The 18,889-nt window shown below is 54.0% G+C and overlaps 1 protein-coding gene across 1 annotated transcript; it reads left to right on the top strand.

The window, feature by feature from the left end:
• Nucleotides 1–9,070: 9,070 nt before the first annotated feature.
• Nucleotides 9,071–18,889, top strand: LOC144274843 (E3 ubiquitin-protein ligase TRIM39-like). The gene is made up of 6 exons (XM_077833942.1): nucleotides 9,071–9,493; nucleotides 11,585–11,680; nucleotides 13,469–13,699; nucleotides 14,738–14,760; nucleotides 16,325–16,440; nucleotides 17,970–18,889. Exons 1-6 carry the CDS (start codon nucleotides 9,077–9,079, stop codon nucleotides 18,509–18,511), a joined length of 1,425 nt encoding a protein of 474 aa, XP_077690068.1. The 5' UTR covers nucleotides 9,071–9,076; the 3' UTR covers nucleotides 18,512–18,889.

Here is an 18,889-nt window from a genome sequence, read left to right as displayed (position 1 = left end):
CCCTGAAAAACAACTAGCTTACGAAATCAGACATAAAAATACAAAAGTGTCACAGCACGATTGTACCGGAAAATTGCTTCCTTTCTCATGTTTACTTATATAATTATAAAATAAATGGTGACCCCAGGTTAAGGAACACTGATGTAACATATAAAGCAGTATAAACAAGTCATTGTTGGAATGAACTTTTAGTTTGTATTGACTTTGCTAGTGCTTTTTATGTAGCCTGTTCATAGAATATCAGGGTTGGAAGGGACTTCAGGAGGTCATCTAGTCCAACCCACTGCTCAAAGCAGGATCAATCCCCAATTTTTGCCCCAGAAGATCCCTAAATGGCCTCTCAAGGATTGAACTCACAACCCTGGGTTTAGTAGGCCAATGTGCAAACCACTGAGCTATCCCTCTTCCACCTTGTTGCAAAACTAAGGCAAATATCTAGATGAGTTGACATACCCCCTGGAAGACCTTTGCGCACCCCCATGGGTACATGTACCCCAGATAGAAAACCGTTGGTGTGGAGTCATTGTGTGTGTTGGCCAGTCCCAGGATAATAGCAACCACTCAGCTGTACTATAGGCAACCTGGAGTCTGGAGAAGCTAATAGTCTTTTCTATGGGCTCTGAAACCTGTCCGCTTCCTCCGACTGCGCTGAAATTTGGTGTGTCTCATATAGGGTGGATTGATTCAAATCACCAAGTGGGAAGCTTGGCTTTAAACCATCCCTTTGAATCAACTTTTCCTTTAGTACTTTATTTTTGGAAGAAAGAGGCATTCTTACTGGTTGAGATTACCACTAAAATATGTAGATTTACAGCTCAATGGAGCCTTTGCACTAGATTTGGTACCTTTTTTTGCTACCTAAGAGGGAGCACTCTTTGTCCATTCATTTATGCAATTGCATAGCTCAGTATTTTCAGATTCTTATGAATTGTACATTTTTAGAAGTGTGTTAGAAAATGGGGACTGATATATTGTTTATTTACTAACTAATTAACTTTTTGTTCACATGTTGTTTGTCAAGCTGCATTAGGAAGGTAACGGGAATGTAGTTAAACACACAAAAGAATTTATTTCTATTAAAACAAAACAACCTTACATAAACGTCTCTTATTGACACTCGTTTCACATTTACAACTAAATTATAATAAGTTTAGGCCTTAATATATTTTGTATTAAATACAGATTTCTTTAAAAAAATATTATACTTAAACTAACAAAATAAAAAAAATCCAGTTTAAATTAAAATCCATTTTTCCTCTTTATTAAAAAAAATAATTGATTTTTATCCATTCTGGTCTCATGGGGCTGCAGGACAGGGGCCGTAGTCCATATGTAAGGTTACTTCTGCCGGTTCCCCAGATACAGCACCCCTAACAAAACGGCATTGCTTAAGGTTGACAGATTCAACGAGGAAATTATTATTTTATTTTACAATCATCAGGCTGTGGCTTGGCAAACCTAATCTTCAAACGGGGGATATTGGCATTTAAGATTAAATTTATAATAAAATGTTGTGGCTTCTGTCCAAAGCTCATGGCACACAGCAGAGGTTCCTTGCATCTCTCCACCCCCACTCCCCAGGGGCCACTCTCCTGTCCCCCTCTATTTCAGGGACTCCCTGCAACTCCCCCAATCTCCCCCATGCCAGCAGCTCTGGGTGCATCCCCATTCACCCTTCCAATGTCAGGGTCCCCTAAACCCCCGCCCCCTCCACCAGGAGTTCTGGCTGCACCCCTCCCCACACACCAGGCTCCCCATTCTCTCCACCATGTGCTCTTTCTTCTTCTGCCCCAGAGTACCTTTCTTCCCCTCCCCCTGCATGGGAAGGGAGGGAGAGAGACAACTGGTACCTCTCTCCCTCACCTGGGAGGAGAAGTGTAGCTTCCTCTGCTTGCTTTAGCTTTGTTGCCTGTAGGCATTTCAATCCCCTGGAAGGTGGTGTTTGCTGGTTGTAAACTTGCTTATCCACTTTGTGGTTGAGTTTGTTGCTCTCCCTGTAAGGATGTTAAGGAGGCCCTGGGCTCCGTGTTGTGTTAACTGTGAAATGTCCTTCTAGGAAAAACCTCTCTCTAAAATCTGAAACTCTAGGAACAATTTGGAAGCTAAACAAAGAGGCCCAACACATGATCGTTAGCAATTTAACAGGTTTAAATGGGAAGAAGGGAAAGAACCAGCAACTGCAACATAAAAAATCATGTGAAATCAATTTTTTAATGACAATTTTCATGCACCCTGTCTTTCTGAACTGTCCTTTTGCCTGTTTTTGCTCCTCTTTGCTACAAGGAACAGATCGAGGCCCAGAGACAGCTGATTGTGGCTCTGTTTCAGAACCTGCACCACTTTCTTGAGGAACAAGAGCGACCCCTGCTGGCCCAGCCGGTGGAGCTGAAGGAGGAAATCGCCTAAAGAGACAGGAAGAAAATATCACCACGCTCTCGGAGGAGATTTCCCATCCCAGTGAGTCGATCAGCGAGATGGAGGGGAAGTGCCGGTAGCCAGGGAGTTTGTTCCCGCAGGCGAGACCTCAGATCTTTGCAGGGAAATATAGAGAAGGGGTAGAAGGTTAGAGCCAGGAGTCACATAGGACTGAAACTTCATAGATCTCACCTATAGGTGGTTAAATATAAAGTCTCCCTTGTTTTCCATGGCTTTATAGGATCATTATTTTCGTTCATTTTCCAGCTGCGATTTGTCAGGGTGGCAAGGTCCTAGGAGAGGGGTATGATTATGGATATTTTAAATTCTTTGCTTTGAAGCCTTCCTCTCCCACTCTGGGTTGGACACAAAAAGAACTCCGGGCATGGGCACCAACTCCATGGGTGCTCTGGGGATGGAGCACCCAGGGAAAAAAAAGGTGGGTGGTCAGCACCCACTGGTGAGCCCCACCAATTAGCTTGTCCCCCTCCCCCCCCCCCCCCCGGGCCTCCTGCCTGCCATTGATTAGATGTGTTAGTGATTAGCTGTTCCACAGCGTGCAGGAGACTGGGGGGGGGGGGAGCAGGAAAAGGCGGGGTGCATTCGGGGGGAGGGGGCAGAACAGGGTGGGAAGAGGTGGGGCGGGAAGAGGTGAGGCGGGACGGAGCCGTGGGTGAAGGGGTGGGGCCTGCAGCAGATTGGGGGTTGAGCATCCCTGGGGAAACGAGAAAGTCGGCGTCTGTGAGTCAGGGCATTGCTTGAAGGCAGATGTGCCAACCCTGACGCCACCGGCATACCTATGTTGGCATTGTAGTGCAGGCCAATGGCTCACCCTTTGTGTACATGCACCGCTGCAAAACAGAGGTGGTGTTACTGTATAGCCACCGAGTTGTGCTTCAAAGGGACAAGCTGGCTGCAGCTCGGTGAACATCCCGGTGGTTGCGTGGTGCCCTGTGTAAATGGTCACCGTTTGTTCACTTTTATCAGCTTTATCACTCCATGGGTGCTCTGGGGATGGAGCACCCAGGGAAAAAAAAGGTGGGTTACCATCCTTTTCTCTTCCTCCCTCTTAGGACACTGGAAGCGCCTTGAGCAGGCACGTGGCTCCTTCCAGCTCTCCCCCCTGCCCCCCGCCGGCACCGTGCTGGGAAGGGGCACGGGCATCAGCCTTGGTGGCACAAAATCCTGCAGTTGAGGCCGTTTATTTAAGGCCCTGTGATCCATCTTCCTAAAGCGGTGGACCCCAAACTTTTACACTTGCGCTCCCCATATCTGGTCCGAGCCCCGCCTGGAGCTGGGGTGTGGGGGGGTGATGGGGCAGGATGGGGGAGGGGGAGCTCCATTCCAGGGGTTGGGGGGTGACTGGGACAGGGAGGGGGAACCATGCTCAGGGCAGGATGAGGGAGCCTCCAGCTGTCTCTGTGTGCTCCTCCAGGCTTCAGCAGCAGCTGCTGATCTTCCCACCCCCTGGTGGCAGAGGCCGGTTAGTAAGCGGACTTTTAGTGTCTGGGTGGCAGGGACTGGGGGGCCCGGGCCGGAGCGGAACTGGGGGGCAGAGCAGGGCTGGGTGGCTCTGTGCTTTCTGGGCTCATGGGCTCCCTGTTGGCCCATGCAGTGACCAGCCCCTGGGTCAGGGACTGCCCGCTTTAAAGCCCCTTCACACTGCCAGAGGGGTGAAGTTGAAAAGAGGCCTTAGTGCACAAAAAGCTCGGCCCATCTGGCTTGTTTCATGCAGGGGTTTCACAGGAACCCTCTCACCAGCCCGTCAGCTGTGCAGAAGGCACCAAGAAGCACCGAGGACCAGAATGCAGACTGAAGCTCTACAGTGAGTCAGCAACGATGCCCTGAGGAGAGGCAGGCTGGCGATGGGCTGCAGAGATGGGAAAGTCCCGTGAGCGGATGCCAGGCAAAGCCCCCCACATTTGCCCAGGCAGCAGAAGAGGCAAACTGGCGGGCAGAGGCTCCGAGTGGCGGGAAGTGATTTTGGAACAAAGCAGGTGGTTCGGAGGCCAGCGAATCCAGCCCCAGTGGGGCGAAATGGCTGCAACGTGGTATTATCCAGCTGGCCGCGGCGGGTGGGGGGACGGTGCATGGATCTGTTGAAGGGCTGCAGCAGTTTCCCCCCCCCACAGCGGGCAGAGGGGGTGTGTGCGCAACACATCCCCCAATAACACCTCACCCAGGGCCGCTCCTGGCTGGGGCAGTTCACGCAACAGCCTGGGCTCAGGATGGGGACTCCCCGCTCCAGCTGTAAAATCCACCCAGTGCCAGAAGCCAGCGGCAGGGCCTCGCCCATCACCTAATGGGAGAGCAGCATCTCCCCGCCACCCCGAGCACCGTGACAGGGAGCTATTGCCCCCCACCAGCAGCCAGTGACTGCCCTGCCCACGGTCACAGCTCTGCTTGGTGGCAGTAGCAGAGAGGCAGTGTCCAGTCAGTTACTAGCTGTGCCTCCCCCAAAAAAGCTGGTCATGCAGGAGGGCAAATGCCGTGGATGTGGCACGGGTCACCTCCCTTCGGGGGTGCACCGGCCCGCTGCCTTTGGAGAACCGGTGGTAATGCCTGGGCTGTGGGCTGGCCTGTGCTCTGCCCCCGAGGTCCTGCCCTTGCTCCACCTCTTCCCCCAGGGCCTCCCCCGCCTGCCACTTGCTCCTTCAGAGGAGTGAGTGGGGGGTGGGTGGGGCCTTGGGGGAGGAGGCGGAGGGGAGTGGCAGGTGAGTGGGGACTTGGGCCCTGCTGCCTCCCCACCCACCCCCCCCCCGGCCCCCGCTGCCTCCCCGGGCCCCGCACCCATCCCTCTATCGCCTCTGGCCCCCACTGCCTCCCTGGGCTCCCCATCCATCCCCACATCGCCCCTGGCCCCCGCTGCCTCCCCAGCTTCCTCCCCCTATCACCCCTAGTCCTCACTGCCTCCTCAGTCCCCATTGCCCCAAGCTCCCTTCCACAGCCTGGCACTCCAGGCCTGCCCTGCTCCGTGCCTCTTGACCACGGCACCTTGGATGGTCGCCCACCCGGAAGACTGACCCTGCAGGTTTCTCTTCTCAATTTTACATTTCTGGGGAGATGAACGTGGTTAACATACAGTTTGGGTTGTGACGGGTCCCCAGAATTCCATGCAGCTGTTGAAAACTGGAGCCGTTTTCCCACACTTTAGGAGAACGTCAGGGGATGGATCACTTGATGATCACCTGTTCTGTTCATTCCCTCTGGGACAGCTGGCACTGGCCACTGTCGGAAGACAGGACACTGGATGGACCTTTGGTCTGACCCACTCTGGCCATTCCTATGTTCTTATCCCGGCTCTGAATTAGTCTGGAAGCTCTTTAGGGCAGGGCTGTCTTAGATTTGTAAAGGTATTCAGGCCCCTAACTCCCATTGAAATCAGTGGAAGTAAGGTCCCAAACTACCTTGGAGGAGTGTGGGGCTTGTTCTGCGTGACTAGGGTTACCAACTTTCTAATCGCACAAAACCGAACACCCCTGCCCTGCCCCTTCTCCGAGGCCCCGTCCCCGCTTGCTCCATCCCCCCTCCCTCTGTTGCTTGCTCTCCCCCACCCTCACTCACTTTCTCTGGGCTGGGGCAGGGGGTTGGGTTGGGATGTGGGAGGGGGGTGAAGGCTCCGGCTGGGGGTTTGGGCTCTGGGGTGGGGCTGGGGATGAGGGGTTCGGGCTGAGGGGGAGGGCTCCGGGCTCGAGCAGAGGGTTGGGATGCAGGGGGTTATGGGCTCTGGGCTGGGGGTGCAGGCTTTTGATGGGGCCAGAAATGAGGGGTTTGTGGTGCAGGAGGGGGCTCCAGGCTGGGGCAGGGGGTTGGGGTGTGTGCGGGGAGGTAAGGACTCTGGCTGGGGGTGCAGGCTCTGGGTTGGGGCTGGGTTCTGCATCCTGATTTTATCTACCAATATTAAAGAGGCCAAAGCAATTACCGGGGTGGTGGGTGAACCTCCCATTTGGGGAGGCTAGCCCACCAGCCCCACCCCTTGAGGCCAAGCCCCCGGCAGCCTGAGCCCCGAGATGCCCCCCCTGCGACCAGAGGAGACCCAGGCCACCCGCCTCAGCCCCCGAGTAAGCTGCCCATGCCCCCAAGCACCAGGCTGGCCAGAGCACCCAGCTGAGCTGCCAGCCCCACCCGAGCACCGGGCTGGGCCACTAAGCTGAGCCCCTTCCTGGGCTGGCCTAAGCGCTGCCCTGGCCGCCGGTGGGCCTGAGCTCCAGGCTGCTGGCTGGAGCTGAGCCCCCGCCAGCTTCTGGGTAGAGGGAGAGGGAGGGCGGGACGCCCAGGGGAACATGGGTGGGGCCACAGCCTGGGTCAGGGGAGGCTTAACCTGCCCTGGTCGTTAATATCCGCCGCCCATGGCAGTTACCCCAGAAACTCCCTGCCACTCAGCGGAAAGGACTGTGTTCTCTCCATTAGGAGACGGGGCTGAGCAAGAAGCTCCCAACTTCACGTGCTGTCGTCAATAAATGATAAATGAAAAGCCCTCGGCTTGAGCCGGCAGCAGCAGAGGAGCTCGGGGTCGGGCGCTGGGTTTGGAGAAGGATTTACATTCCCTGCTGGGCAAAGGCCGTTCCCCGCCAGTAGAGGAGAAGTTTGTTTCAATTGGGAAAGTCCATGGGCCACTGAAGGTCTGTCTGCACCGCCTTGTAAACCCAGGTCTCCTCTGGCTCAGGTCTGGGACTTGAGCTGTGTCCACACTGCACCATGACAAGGCTTGGACCAGAGCCACAGCAGGACTGGGGCTCTGAGCCGTTCCCCTATTGGGGCCCGTGACACGCGCTGACCCGAGTCACACTGATTTGTGTGTGGACGGAAAGGGGGCTTGGGCTCAAACCTGTCACAGCCCAGGCTTAGTGTGCAGTGTAGGCATACCCTGTGTGGCATCAGCTCTCCCCAGTCCTGTTGAGGCCCCTCCGCATGGTACTGAAGCCACAAGGGGGTCGAGGTGGAGCTGTGGCCAGCTGGCTGGGAATGCACATCAGCTCCACTGTGGCCTTTAGAACTTACCCAGTGGAGAAGGCACAGCTCCGGGTCACGGTACCATTCCCACTGAGCGCGCCATCTGGGTGTCTGTGGGCAGCTGTAGCCAAGGGAGATCCCTATTGGTTCCAGGCTTGGGGGTCTAATATGGTGCAGGGCCCCTGGGGCATTACATGGATAGCCCTGCTTTCCTGGGCATCCCCTAGGATCCATGCGGGTTGCGGTGAGACCCGCGGCTCCTGCTGTCTGGCCTCTGCAATAATTCTTCAGGGCAGGAGATGCGGGGAAGGGGGATCATTGGCTTTCCCCAAACGTCTGATATATTATCATTAAGGCTAAGATTTTGTCATGGATATTTTTAGTAAAAGTCGTGGACAGGTCACGGGCAATGAAAAAAATTCACGGAAGCCTGTGACCTGTCTGTGACTTTGACTAAAAATATCCCTGACACAATGGGGAGCCCAGCTGCGGGGTCTCCACACTGCTTTTAGAGGTTAGGCAGCTGCAGGGGCTGCTCCAAGCTCTGGGGGCCCCCACTGCTTGTGGGGGCTTGGAGCTCCAGGATCCCCCCACCTGGAGCTCTGGGGTACCCCTGCCACCTGCAGCGGCCAGGAGCTTTGAAGGACCCCCCAGTGCTCACAGCAGCTCAGAGCTCCTGGGTCCCCTGCCCCCTGTGGAGGCTGGGAGCTGTGGCAGGGGTCCTGCTGCCTACAACAGCTTGAAGCTCCAAGGGGCCCTCACCACCCATGTCCACTGGGAGCTGTGGGGACCTCTGCTGCCCACGGCAACCAGGAGCTGCGGACCTGCCACCCATGGTGGCAGGAAACTCCGGGGTCCCCCTGGCACCTGTGGCCACGAGGAACTGCGGGGGGCCCATGCAGCTCCCAGCCAACAGGGCTAAATTCATGGAGGTCGCTGGAAGTCACAGATTCCGTCACTTCCGCAACCTCTGTGGAAAAATCGTAGCCTTAATTATCACTGAATGTTTCACTACCACTTTGTGTGCCTCTGTGGGCACAGATTGCACTGACTCCGACCCTTAACGCCCAAGGCAAACTTTGCAAATGCAGCTGATTGACTGAGCAGGTTTAAGATTTTACTTTGAAGTCCCGCTCAAAACTTCCTTCATTAGGGGCCCTTCCTCACCTGACACAGAAAGGATGGTGGGAGAGGAGGTGGAAGGTTGGTAGGAGATAAAGTAGAAAGGGCAGAGCTTAGGTTATTTGCACGGCCTTAACTGTGCATTTCATTTTTGCCATGTTTTGGAAGGAGTTTGCCTTGGTGTATAAACAGGATCAGGGCCTAACTTATGTTTGTCAGTTTTTTATATTAAACCATAAACAGAAACCTCCAATGGGCCTATATGTCATTATGTTTAAATGGCTATTTTATGTATTTAATTTTGAAAAAGCTACAGTGTTTTCTCAGGGTTTTTCCTCCAAAAGAAACAGAGATTTATCACCTTCCCCCCAGTTCAGAACTGCTCTTTGCCTGGGGGAATTTAATATCGGTCCCTTCACAGAGAGCTTTGCATTTCTCTGCACAGTCTCCAGGGGCTGAAAATCAAACAGGCTTCCCCCTAGCTCAGCCAATGAGAAAGACCCTAAGTGAAGAAACACCCAATTGTGGCTGCAGTCTAAAGGCAGGAAAGTGAAATGAAACCTGTCACTTTCCCCCGCTGGGAGCCATGGCTGCAGAGAGCCCTGTACAGAGTCTCCAGGATGAAGCTTCTTGTTCCATCTGTCTGGAGTATTTCAAAGACCCAGTGTCTATCCACTGCGGGCACAACTTCTGCCGGGCCTGCATCACCGACTACTGGGAGGAGTCGGATACCAACTTCTCCTGCCCTCAGTGCAGAGAAACCGCCCAGCAGAGAAACTTCAGACCCAACAGGGAGCTGGCGAAAATTATCGAAATAGCCAAGCGGCTGAGTTTACAGGCAGCCAAAGGCTCAGGAGGTGAGCGAGTGTGTGAGAAACACCAGGAGACCCTGAAACTGTTCTGCGAGGAGGATCAAGCCCCCATCTGTGTGATCTGCCGAGAGTCCCAGGCTCACAGATCTCACACCGTGGTTCCCATAGAGGAGGCTGCCCAGGAGTACAAGGTAGGGAAGCCTAGCATATTGTAACAGGCAGGAGTTTAAATAAGTAAAGCATCGCATAGAATGGGATCTTCTACTGTGAATTTCTAGACTTGCATATATTTAGGTTTCTCGCCAGTTTCATCTGAATGCCTCATTTCCTGTACATATATATATATACACACAAACATAGCATGAAGAAGACAGGAAATGACACACTTATGTTAATGATCTCTGCTCTCAACCTCTTGCCGAATAACGTCTGGGAGTTGGATCAAAGTGATGCTGAACTTTTGCTACCTAATAGTTCTGTTCAAAGTGACATTGTTCAGGAGCTGAATAAAACGGATGGAGCTAATACAGGGCCCGATTCAGCAAAACGCTTAGACATGAGCTTAACTTTAAGAGCGTGAGTTATCTGACTGAAGACAATGGAACTATTCCCTGGATCTAACGCAATGGTCACCAACTGGTAGATTGCAATCGACTGGTCGATCCTGGAGCCTCTGCCCAGTCGACTGCGATCTCTGGCTGCTAAAAGTCCAGCAGTGCAGCGGGTCTAAGCAGGCTCCCTGCCTGCCCTGGCCTCATGCCGCTCCCAGAAGGGGCTGGCATGTCTCTGCGGCCCCTGGCGGGAAGGGGGCAGTGAGCCTCTGTGTGCTGCCCGCGCCTGCAAGTTCCCGGCCAATGGGAGCTGCGGAGTTGGCACGGGTGGGGTGGGGGGCCATCGGCAGCGCAAGAAGTCGCCTGCCCCTCTACCCCCTACCCCCCCCGCCCCCAGGCCACAGAGACATGCCAGCTTCTTCCCAGAGCGGTATGGGGCCAGGGCAGGCAGGGAGTCTCCCTCAGACCCGGTGCACTGCTGACTGGGAGCCACCGTGGACCCCTTCCTGCACCCCACCCCCCTGCCCCAGCCCAGAGCCCCCTCCTGCACTCAAACACCCTCCCAGACCCTGCACTCCCTCCCACACCCCAGAGCAATGAAACAGCCCCGCAGCCCAGTGGCGCTGACTTTGTGGTTTCCCTGGGGGTGCTTGACCCCTGCTATGCCCAATGCCCCGCCCTCACTTCATCCCTTCCCCCAAGGCCCTGCCCCGTTCCATCCCCTCCCCTGAGTGCACCCCACCCTCGTTCCGCCTCCCCCACCCCGCCCCAGCGTGTCCTGCATGCCACTGATCACTGGTGCATGAGAGGTGCTGGGTGAGAGGAGGAGGAGCTGATCGACGGGGCTGCTGGTGGGTATTGAGCACCCACGGATTCGGTGCCTATGCTGCAGCCCGAGCCCCACAAGCCCCTGCCCCAGCCCTGAGCCCGCACCCAGCACCCAAACTCCCTCCCAGAGCTTGCACCCCTCACTCCCTCCCACACCTCAACACTTTGGCCCAGCCCAGAGCCCCCTTCTGCACCCAAACTCCCTCCCAGAGCCTCACCTCTCACCCCATCCTGCACTCCAACCCCCTAATCCAGGCTCAACCTAGAGCCTCCTCCCACACTCCAAACCCCTCAGCCCCAGCCCAGAACGTGCACCCCCTCCCGCACTCCAACCCTCTGCCCCAGCCCAGTGAAAGTGAGTGAGGGTGGGGGAGAGCGAGCGACGGAGGGAGGGGGAATGGAGTGAGCAGCGTGCGGCCTCGGGAAAGGGGCTGGGTAGATTCTGGGTTGATCTTAAATTCAAAAAGCGATCTTGTGCATAAAAAGGTTGGAGACCACTGATCTAATGAAAGCATGTGTTTCAGTGTTTTGCTGAACAATGGCCATTCTTTTCCTTTGTCTGTGTCACTCCTTTTATTCCTGACACGGGAATCACTCACTTCTTGGTTCCCAAACATGCAGATGTCTCAGAGACCAGGGGGCTAAGGACTATACAGAGGTCCAAGATTGTAACATCAGTAACCGGTAAAACAATCCAATGAATTGGAGGAGACAAACCTGGTGGCCAACTATGCATGGCTGTGGAATCATTTTCTCCTTTTGAGTTAAATCAGGTGCAAGCGTTTAAACAAATACAGTCATATCCGTGAAGCCGGGTTATAGTTTGTAGGGACTGAATTCTCCCTACGCCGCTATCCAAAGAAGGGAAAAAACGTTGAACACCCAACATTATTTCCTTGCCAGGAAAAACTCCAGATCCAATTACAGACTCTGAAGGAAGAGAGAGAAAAGCTGATGGGATTGAAACTGACCAAAGAGGCAAGAATCTGGGAGCATCTGGTTGGTATCAGGTTATTATTATCCAGCAAGGACATGTAGGTGCGTGTCCCTCCCAAGGTGTGAATCACTCTGGTAGTGTGGGGGATGGGAGAGGCTGTGTCTCAAACTTTGACCATGTGTCACTGAGTGAGATCCTGTGTTTCTATGTTCCCCTTTGGGGATGTCCCATCTGTGCCGGCTGGATTGTGGCAGACACTCTGTGTCCTGCACTTGGGCTGATGAAAATTCCCCTGGACTCTGATATGTGAAGGGGGAGAGATGCAGTGCGTGATCCTGGGCTGGCTAGCACCAGGCATGAGGTCATGGCCTGGTCGCCTCCTTTCCCTCTCCTGAGCAGCCAGGAGCATCACATCTGCTCCAGGGGCACAAGGCAGCTTGTGTGGCCTTCCCCAGGAGATCCAGAAAGAGCCTGTTCTCCCCTCATCCCTGCTGAGTCCAGGCTCAGTCTGGGCCTGTGTGTCTGTGTTTGGATGGCCCGGGAATTTCTGGGTTATTTGCACCCCTAGATGTCTACGTGTTTGGGCATCTCTGGGAGCGACTATCAGGATTTCCAGAGTTAATGTATTAGAGGGTTAAGCTGTCTGTTGAGTTCTCTTTTGTTTCATTCTTTTTCGTTTGTTTGCTTGCCCCAGCCTCTCTCACTCCCAATGTCATCCAGAGTATGTCTACACAGCAACTAGACACCCGTGGCTGGCCTGTGCCAGCTGACTCAGGTTCGCAGGGCTCAGGCTGTGGGGGTCTAGGACCCTGAGAAGTGGAGGGATCTGGGACCCTGAGAAGTGAAGGGTCCCAGAGCTCGGACTGCAGCCCGAGCCCAGAAGCCTACAGAGCAATGAAACAGCCCCGCAGCCCAGTGGCGCTGACTTTGTGGTTTCCCTGGGGGTGCTTGACCCCCGCTATGCCCAATGCCCTGCCCTCACTTCATCCCTTCCCCCAAGGTCCTGCCCTGTTCCATCCCCTCCCCCGAGTGCACCCCACCTTCGTTCCGCCTCCCCCACCTCGCCCCAGTGTGTCCTGCATGCCACTGATTACTGGTGCATGAGAGGTGCTGGGTGAGAGGAGGAGGAGCTGATCGACGGGGCTGCTGGTGGGTATTGAGCACCCACGGTTTCGGTGCCTATGCTGCAGCCCGAGCCCCACAAGCCCGAGTCAGCTGGCACAGGTCAGCTGCAGGTTTTTCTTTGCTGTGTGGACATAACCTCAGGGTCTTAACTTAACTGTCTTAACTTCTCCTTTAGGGATCTACCTGGAAGGTCACAGACTCTATTGTGTCAGGCACATAGACACACCAGTCAGATTACAGCAAGCAGGGAACTGTAGGAAAATCTTCCCCTGAACAATACTGGGAATTAGAAAAGTTCCTGGAGGACAGTCCATCAATGGCTCTTAGCCAGGATGGGCAGGGATGGTGCCTCTCACCTCTGTTTGCCAGAAGCTGGGAATGGGTGACAGGGGATGGATCACTTGATGGTCCCCTGTTCTGTTCATTTCCTCTGGGGCACCTGGCACTGGCCACTGTCGGAAGACAGGATACTGGGCTAGATGGATCTTTGGTCTGACCCAATCTGGCCATTCTTATGTTTTTATGGGAAAGTTTCCCTCAAGCGCTATTTAAGGTTGCAGTAAAATACCCCCTCCACCCCTCACCCCCATTGAGCACCCAGGGTCTCATCTGGAGCTGGCCTGAATTGGCAGAGCTGCCTTGACACTCATGGAATTAAACCAGCTGAAGATCTGGCCCCAGGTGACTCACTCTGTGGGCCTTGCCCTTTCCCTTCCTCGTTACAGGAGCAGGTAGAAACCGAGAGGCTGAAGATTCTGTCTGAATTTGAGCAGCTGCGGCAGTTCCTGGAGGAACAAGAGCGATTCCTGCTGGCCCGGCTGGAAGAGCTGGACAAGGAGATTGAGAAGAGAAGGGACGAGAACATTGCCAAACTCTTGGAGGAGCTTTCCTGTCTAAATGACATGATCAGTGAGCTAGAGGGGAAGTGCCAGCAGCCAGTGAGTGAATTCTTGCAGGTGAGATACTGGATCCTTGATATGCAAGAGCCATGGAGTCCAGGAGTCAAATGCCAGAGTAGAACTCACAGGTTATGCAGCTCAAATATAATTTTTTTCTGTTTCTAACCATTAGTATTATTATTGGTTTCATTGTTCGGAGAACCTGGGTATTTTAAATCAAATATAATCTATGTAGGTACTCAAATGACCCCCATGATCATCGGATCTACATGCCTCCCCAAAATTAATGCATTGATCCTCTTTTTAGGGAAGGATTATTACCTGCATTTTACAGATGCGGGGGACTGAGGCAAAGAAGCCTGGATCCCAAAGGGTCTTGGGATTGCAAGGCCTAACTTTCAGGTTCCTAGAACATCACTAGGACAACAATGGGATCCACAACGTTAGGCCCCCAGGCTCCCTACACAATGCACAGGCAGATCTAGGCACCGAAGAACAGGAGCCACAAAAACCAGAATGCCAGGCAAGGAGCTGCCAAAGCTGGCCGATGGGAGATGCCAAGGAGAGGAGTGTGTCCCGAGCCCCGCCACTCTTACAAAGGAAGGTGCCCAAATCTGGGCTGCAGGGGAGGCGCCTGGCTCTTGCTTGTGATCCGCAAATGGGAACCCCTTACTTGGAGCCTGGTGGCTTCTGGTGCCTAGATCGTTCTTGTGAGAATGAGTCAGGTGGGTAACTAGTGCCAAACAAAGCCACTCTGGTGGCAGAGCCGACTCGCCCTTGTAACCTTTAGCTCAGTAATTAGGGTCCTCAGTTGGGAGGTAGGAAATCCTGGTTCAATCCCTGCCGGATGAGAAGAAGAGATGTGATGGGGTTCCCCACCTTAGAGGTACACACCCTAACCACTGGCCTAAAGAATGGATTTCAACTTACTTCTCTTCTAGCCCACTCAAAGGCAGGGGCACAACGGACTAAGCAGTTAGGTACAAAGAAAAGCCATAAGGTTATACCCTGAAATCATCTAAACGGCTACCGAGATTGGTCTGTGTTGCATCTCATTGATTTCACTCAGGTTCCTTCTCTCCCTTCCCCTTCTAGGATGTCCGAAGCACCTTGAGCAGGTACGTGGCACCTTCTCACTCCCACTCACAAGTTTCCATGCTGTTCTTATGATCGGTTTGTATTGTGGTCGTGTTTAGGGGCCCCAAACCACAGACCCATAGGGCTCCATTATGCTAGGCAATGGACAAAAACGTAACAGACGCTCCATGCCATAGGTGCTGATTCCGTGGCTGGAGCACCCATGGAAAAAAATAGTGGGTGCTCAGCACCTACCAGTGGCCCCGCCGATCAGCTCCTCCTCCTCCCTCCCAGCACCTCCCGCCCGCTGTTCAGCGACGTGCAGGAGGCACTAGGGAGGAGATGGCAGAGCAAGGATGGGGCGTGCTCCAGAGAGGGGGCAGAACGGGGTGGGAAGAGGCAGGGCAGGGTGGGGTCTTGTGGGAAGGGATGGAGTGGGGCGGGGCCTGGGGCAGAGCTTGGGTTGAGACCCCTGCTGAAAAGAGGAAGCCAGTGCCTGTCCTGCCATACATCTCACTGGGAAAGGATCCCTCCTTCCTTGCCCTTTGACTAGGACAAGCGTAGCTGTCCTACGCTCCAGAAAGCCTTACCTTGCAGGTCCCCCCGAACGAGGAGACCTGGGTGCTTTCCTCCTCCTAGAGGGAAGGCGGAGTGAATTTCCAAACATACAGCGGCTTTCGTAGTGAAACAAGATTGATGTGAACATAGAGCAAGAAGATCATTTTTAAAAAATTGATGATCTCCACTTATCTATGTTTATATCTCTATTGGCTGAGAGCAAAATTCCTGGTGATCTGATGACTTCTGGGTGATGCGTGAGACAAGCTGGAGCTGTGGTGTTCTCTCAGTCCTCTTCCAAGCGCTCAAAGGGCCACATCACAAAGATGTACAGCACAGAAGTCATATTTTTTGCCCGTTATTGGTTAATCGCAGCAGGAAAGCCAAGGATCGAATTGGCCGTGGGTTCAGATAGATTTTGTCTGGTCCATCGATAAAGCACAGGAATAAAACTCTGTTAGGGAAGCTTCCACTGAGGGTTTGTCTACACTGCCACCTTACAGCGCTGAAACTGTCAGCTCCGGGGTGTGAAAAAACACCCCCCTGAGCGATGCAAGTTTCAGAGCTCTAAAGTGGCAGTGTAGACAAACCCTCAGTGGAAGCTTCCCTAACAGAGTTTTATTCCTGTGCTTTATCGATGGACCAGACAAAATCTATAGCACTCCCAGCGCTGGTAGCTACTCCCCTCAGGGGGGCAGGGGTGGGTGGTTTTCCTACAGTGCTGGCAGAGAGCTGGAGCTGGAACCGTGACTACACAGCCAGGTTAAAGGGCTGCCACGGCCGTGCTTTAATGTTGGTAGAGAAGACGTACCCTGAGGCTGGGGTATACAAAGGCAGTCCAGGGGTGAAATCCTGGCCCCACTGAAGTCAAAAGAAATTTTGCCATGATCTTCACTGGGGTCAGGGTTTTACCCCAGTCCGATCAGGACAGCAGGGTTCCTTAGCATGAAAGTCATGGGGAAAGATGATTTTTTAAAAACAGCAAACAAACAATGGAGAATAAGGAATAAACTAACTAATGAATTAGAAGAGTCTGTTTCTATACAGGTGTGAGCTGGGGAAGGTCCCGCAACCGGAGGAGGTTTCTCCTGAGCCGGAGAAAACCCCCAGCAGCATCTCTCATAAAACTATTGCGCTAAAGGAGACTCTGAGGAAATTCCAAGGTACGGAGAAGGGATCTGAGAAGAAGGGAACTTGACATATGACAGTGGGAGGAGATGGGCCAATTAGCTGCTCATGTAAAGTCCAGACAATAAGAGTAAACAATGATCTTATCATTACTGAACTCTGTAAGGGCCTAGAGCAGAGGTTCTCAACCTATTTTGGCTAGGACCCCCTTTGAAAATATTTCAGGCTGTGACGACCCCCCTCAAAAAGTGAGGACCCCCTCCATACCACGCCTTCCTTACTTCTGCGGTGCTGCTGGTGACAATGCTGCCTTCAGAGCTGAGAGCCTCAGCCACTGCTCTCGCGACCCCCCCATACAATAGTCTTGCGATCCCCTTTTGGGTCGGACCCCCCAGTATGGGAAATGCTGGACTAGAGGAGATTCCTTGGGACTAGCCCATAGGATGAGAGCTTGTTGGAAAGTGGGAGGTGTTTTTTCTTTCACACACTTAATTTTGAAAATGTTTCTTTACAAATAATTCGTAAGTCTTATCTAGATTTCTTTTTCCCGTGGGCAGTTCTATCCTCCCCAATGCCCTCACCTACCACCCCTGATCCCTCCTTTCACCCTTGCACCCTCCCGGGCTATCCTCTTCTCTCCTTCTACCTCTTCTCTGCTTTTCCCTCTTGGCTGAGGGACCCACCCAGGCTGCTGATGCTGGTGTCCCTCCACTCAGGGCCGGCCTTAGGGAAAATGGTGCCTGGGCGCACGGGTGGCAGGTGAACCCCACCCTTTGGGGTTCTGCACTGCTGGAGCCCCAAGCCCTCCCTGCACTGCTGAAGCCCCGAGCACTCCAGCTGCACCGGCCCAAGCTGCCTCAGCCGGCCCAGCCCCTGGCCGCCAGTCCGAGCTGAGTCCCTGCCGGCTTCAGGGGAACGTGGGTAGGGCCTTGGGATGGAGCACGGGTGGGGCCACAGCCTGGGATCCCCTGGCCTTTGATATTCACCGCCCATGCCTGGGCGAACTTGTATTTTGGTGCCCCTGGCCCCCACAGGCGCCCCACCACCCTATCGCCCCTGACCTCCACTGGTCCCCCTCATCCAGGCCCCGCCGCCTCCCCTCAGGGCTTAATTTGTATTGAAAGAGATGCCGGGGCTCAGCCCCGGCACAAATTAAGCACTGGCTGTCAGCAGGTCAGTGGGTAGGAGGTACCAGCGCAGCGTCCCCTTGAATACCACGCCTTGGGCGGCGGCCCAGCCCACCCACCTCTAAGGCCGGTTCTGCCTCCACTCTCCCCAGCGCTGTGGCTAGGAGTGGGGCAGCAGGGTGGGAAACAGAAAGGCAGAATCTGGAGCCAAAACTACAGCTGTAACAGCACCTCTAGTGCCCGGGAGAAGGGAATCGCGGTGAAATCCCTGCTCAGCCCCAGCAGAGGCAGCTTGCTGAGATCCGGGACGGAGAGGCAGGAAATCAGGGAGGGTCCCAGCCGGGACGGGGCTGCTGGGGTGTGTGAGAAATGGTCCCAGCCGCCCCCAGGGCTGAGCTCTGCCCCTAACGCTCTGATTCTCTCTTGGTCCCCCCCAGCGGATGTGACTCTGGATCCAGACACGGCTCACCCCCGCCTTGTCCTGTCTGAGGATGGGAAAAGCGTGAGATGGGAAGACACGCGCCAGCACATGCCCGACAATCCCAAGAGATTTGATTCTTCTCGCTGTGTGCTGGGCCTGGAGGGCTTCTCCTCGGGGAGGCATTACTGGGAGGTGGAGGTGGAGGACGGGGGAGCCTGGGCTGTAGGGGTGGCCAGAGAGTCTGTGAGGAGGAAGGGACGGGTCAATGTTAACCCGGAGGAGGGCATCTGGGCCGTGGGTCAATGTGGGACTCAGTACCTGGCTCTCACCTCCCCCAAGATCCCCCTCTCCCTTGCTGAACGGCCCAGGACGATTGGGATTTATCTGGACTGTGAAGAGGGGCGGGTGGCATTTTTTGATGCCGATAACGAGGCCCCGATCTTCACTTTCCCACCGGCCTCTGTCCCTGGAGAAAAAATCCTCCCTTTACTGTGTTTGGGGAGAGGATCCCAGTTCAGATTGTGTCCCTGCATCACAGGGTATAATATAGAGCCTTAGAAATACACATGGTTAGCCTCACACGGCACAGTTTGTCCTGGAGGCCAAAGTGTATTTGTGCATGTCAAACCCAAGAGAAGGGGGAAAAGGCATCGACCTGTCTGTTTGTCCCAACACTGATGCTGCAGGATTACAGCAGTTTGCAGGGACATAGACTGGGGTGGGGCAACCAGAGCCAGAAACGGGGCATTGGAGAAGGGTAACTGGGGTAGAGGGGAACGGGGAGGAGGTGGATACTGCAGAAATGAACCTGAAAGGGAGACAATCAATAATCTCCAGCTTTTAATGGGGTTTTACAGGTGCATTTTTTAAAAAAGCAAATGGATTCTACATTCTTATGATCCATGGAATAATTGTATTAAAGTGAATTGTAAAGTC

The sequence above is a fragment of the Eretmochelys imbricata genome, chromosome 14 (genome assembly GCF_965152235.1).
Source record: "Eretmochelys imbricata isolate rEreImb1 chromosome 14, rEreImb1.hap1, whole genome shotgun sequence".
NCBI lineage: Eukaryota > Metazoa > Chordata > Testudines > Cheloniidae > Eretmochelys > Eretmochelys imbricata.
This window is presented reverse-complemented; position numbering and strand designations above follow the sequence as displayed.

Bases quoted from the DNA above. Each gene is read 5' to 3' on its own strand.
- LOC144274843 (XM_077833942.1), top strand. From the start codon at position 9,077: ATGGCTGCAGAGAGCCCTGTACAGAGTCTCCAGGATGAAGCTTCTTGT. The intron at 14,761-16,324 runs GTACGTGGCACC...GTTTCTATACAG, and splicing joins GTCCGAAGCACCTTGAGCAG to GTGTGAGCTGGGGAAGGTCC. The intron at 16,441-17,969 runs GTACGGAGAAGG...GGTCCCCCCCAG, and splicing joins GACTCTGAGGAAATTCCAAG to CGGATGTGACTCTGGATCCA.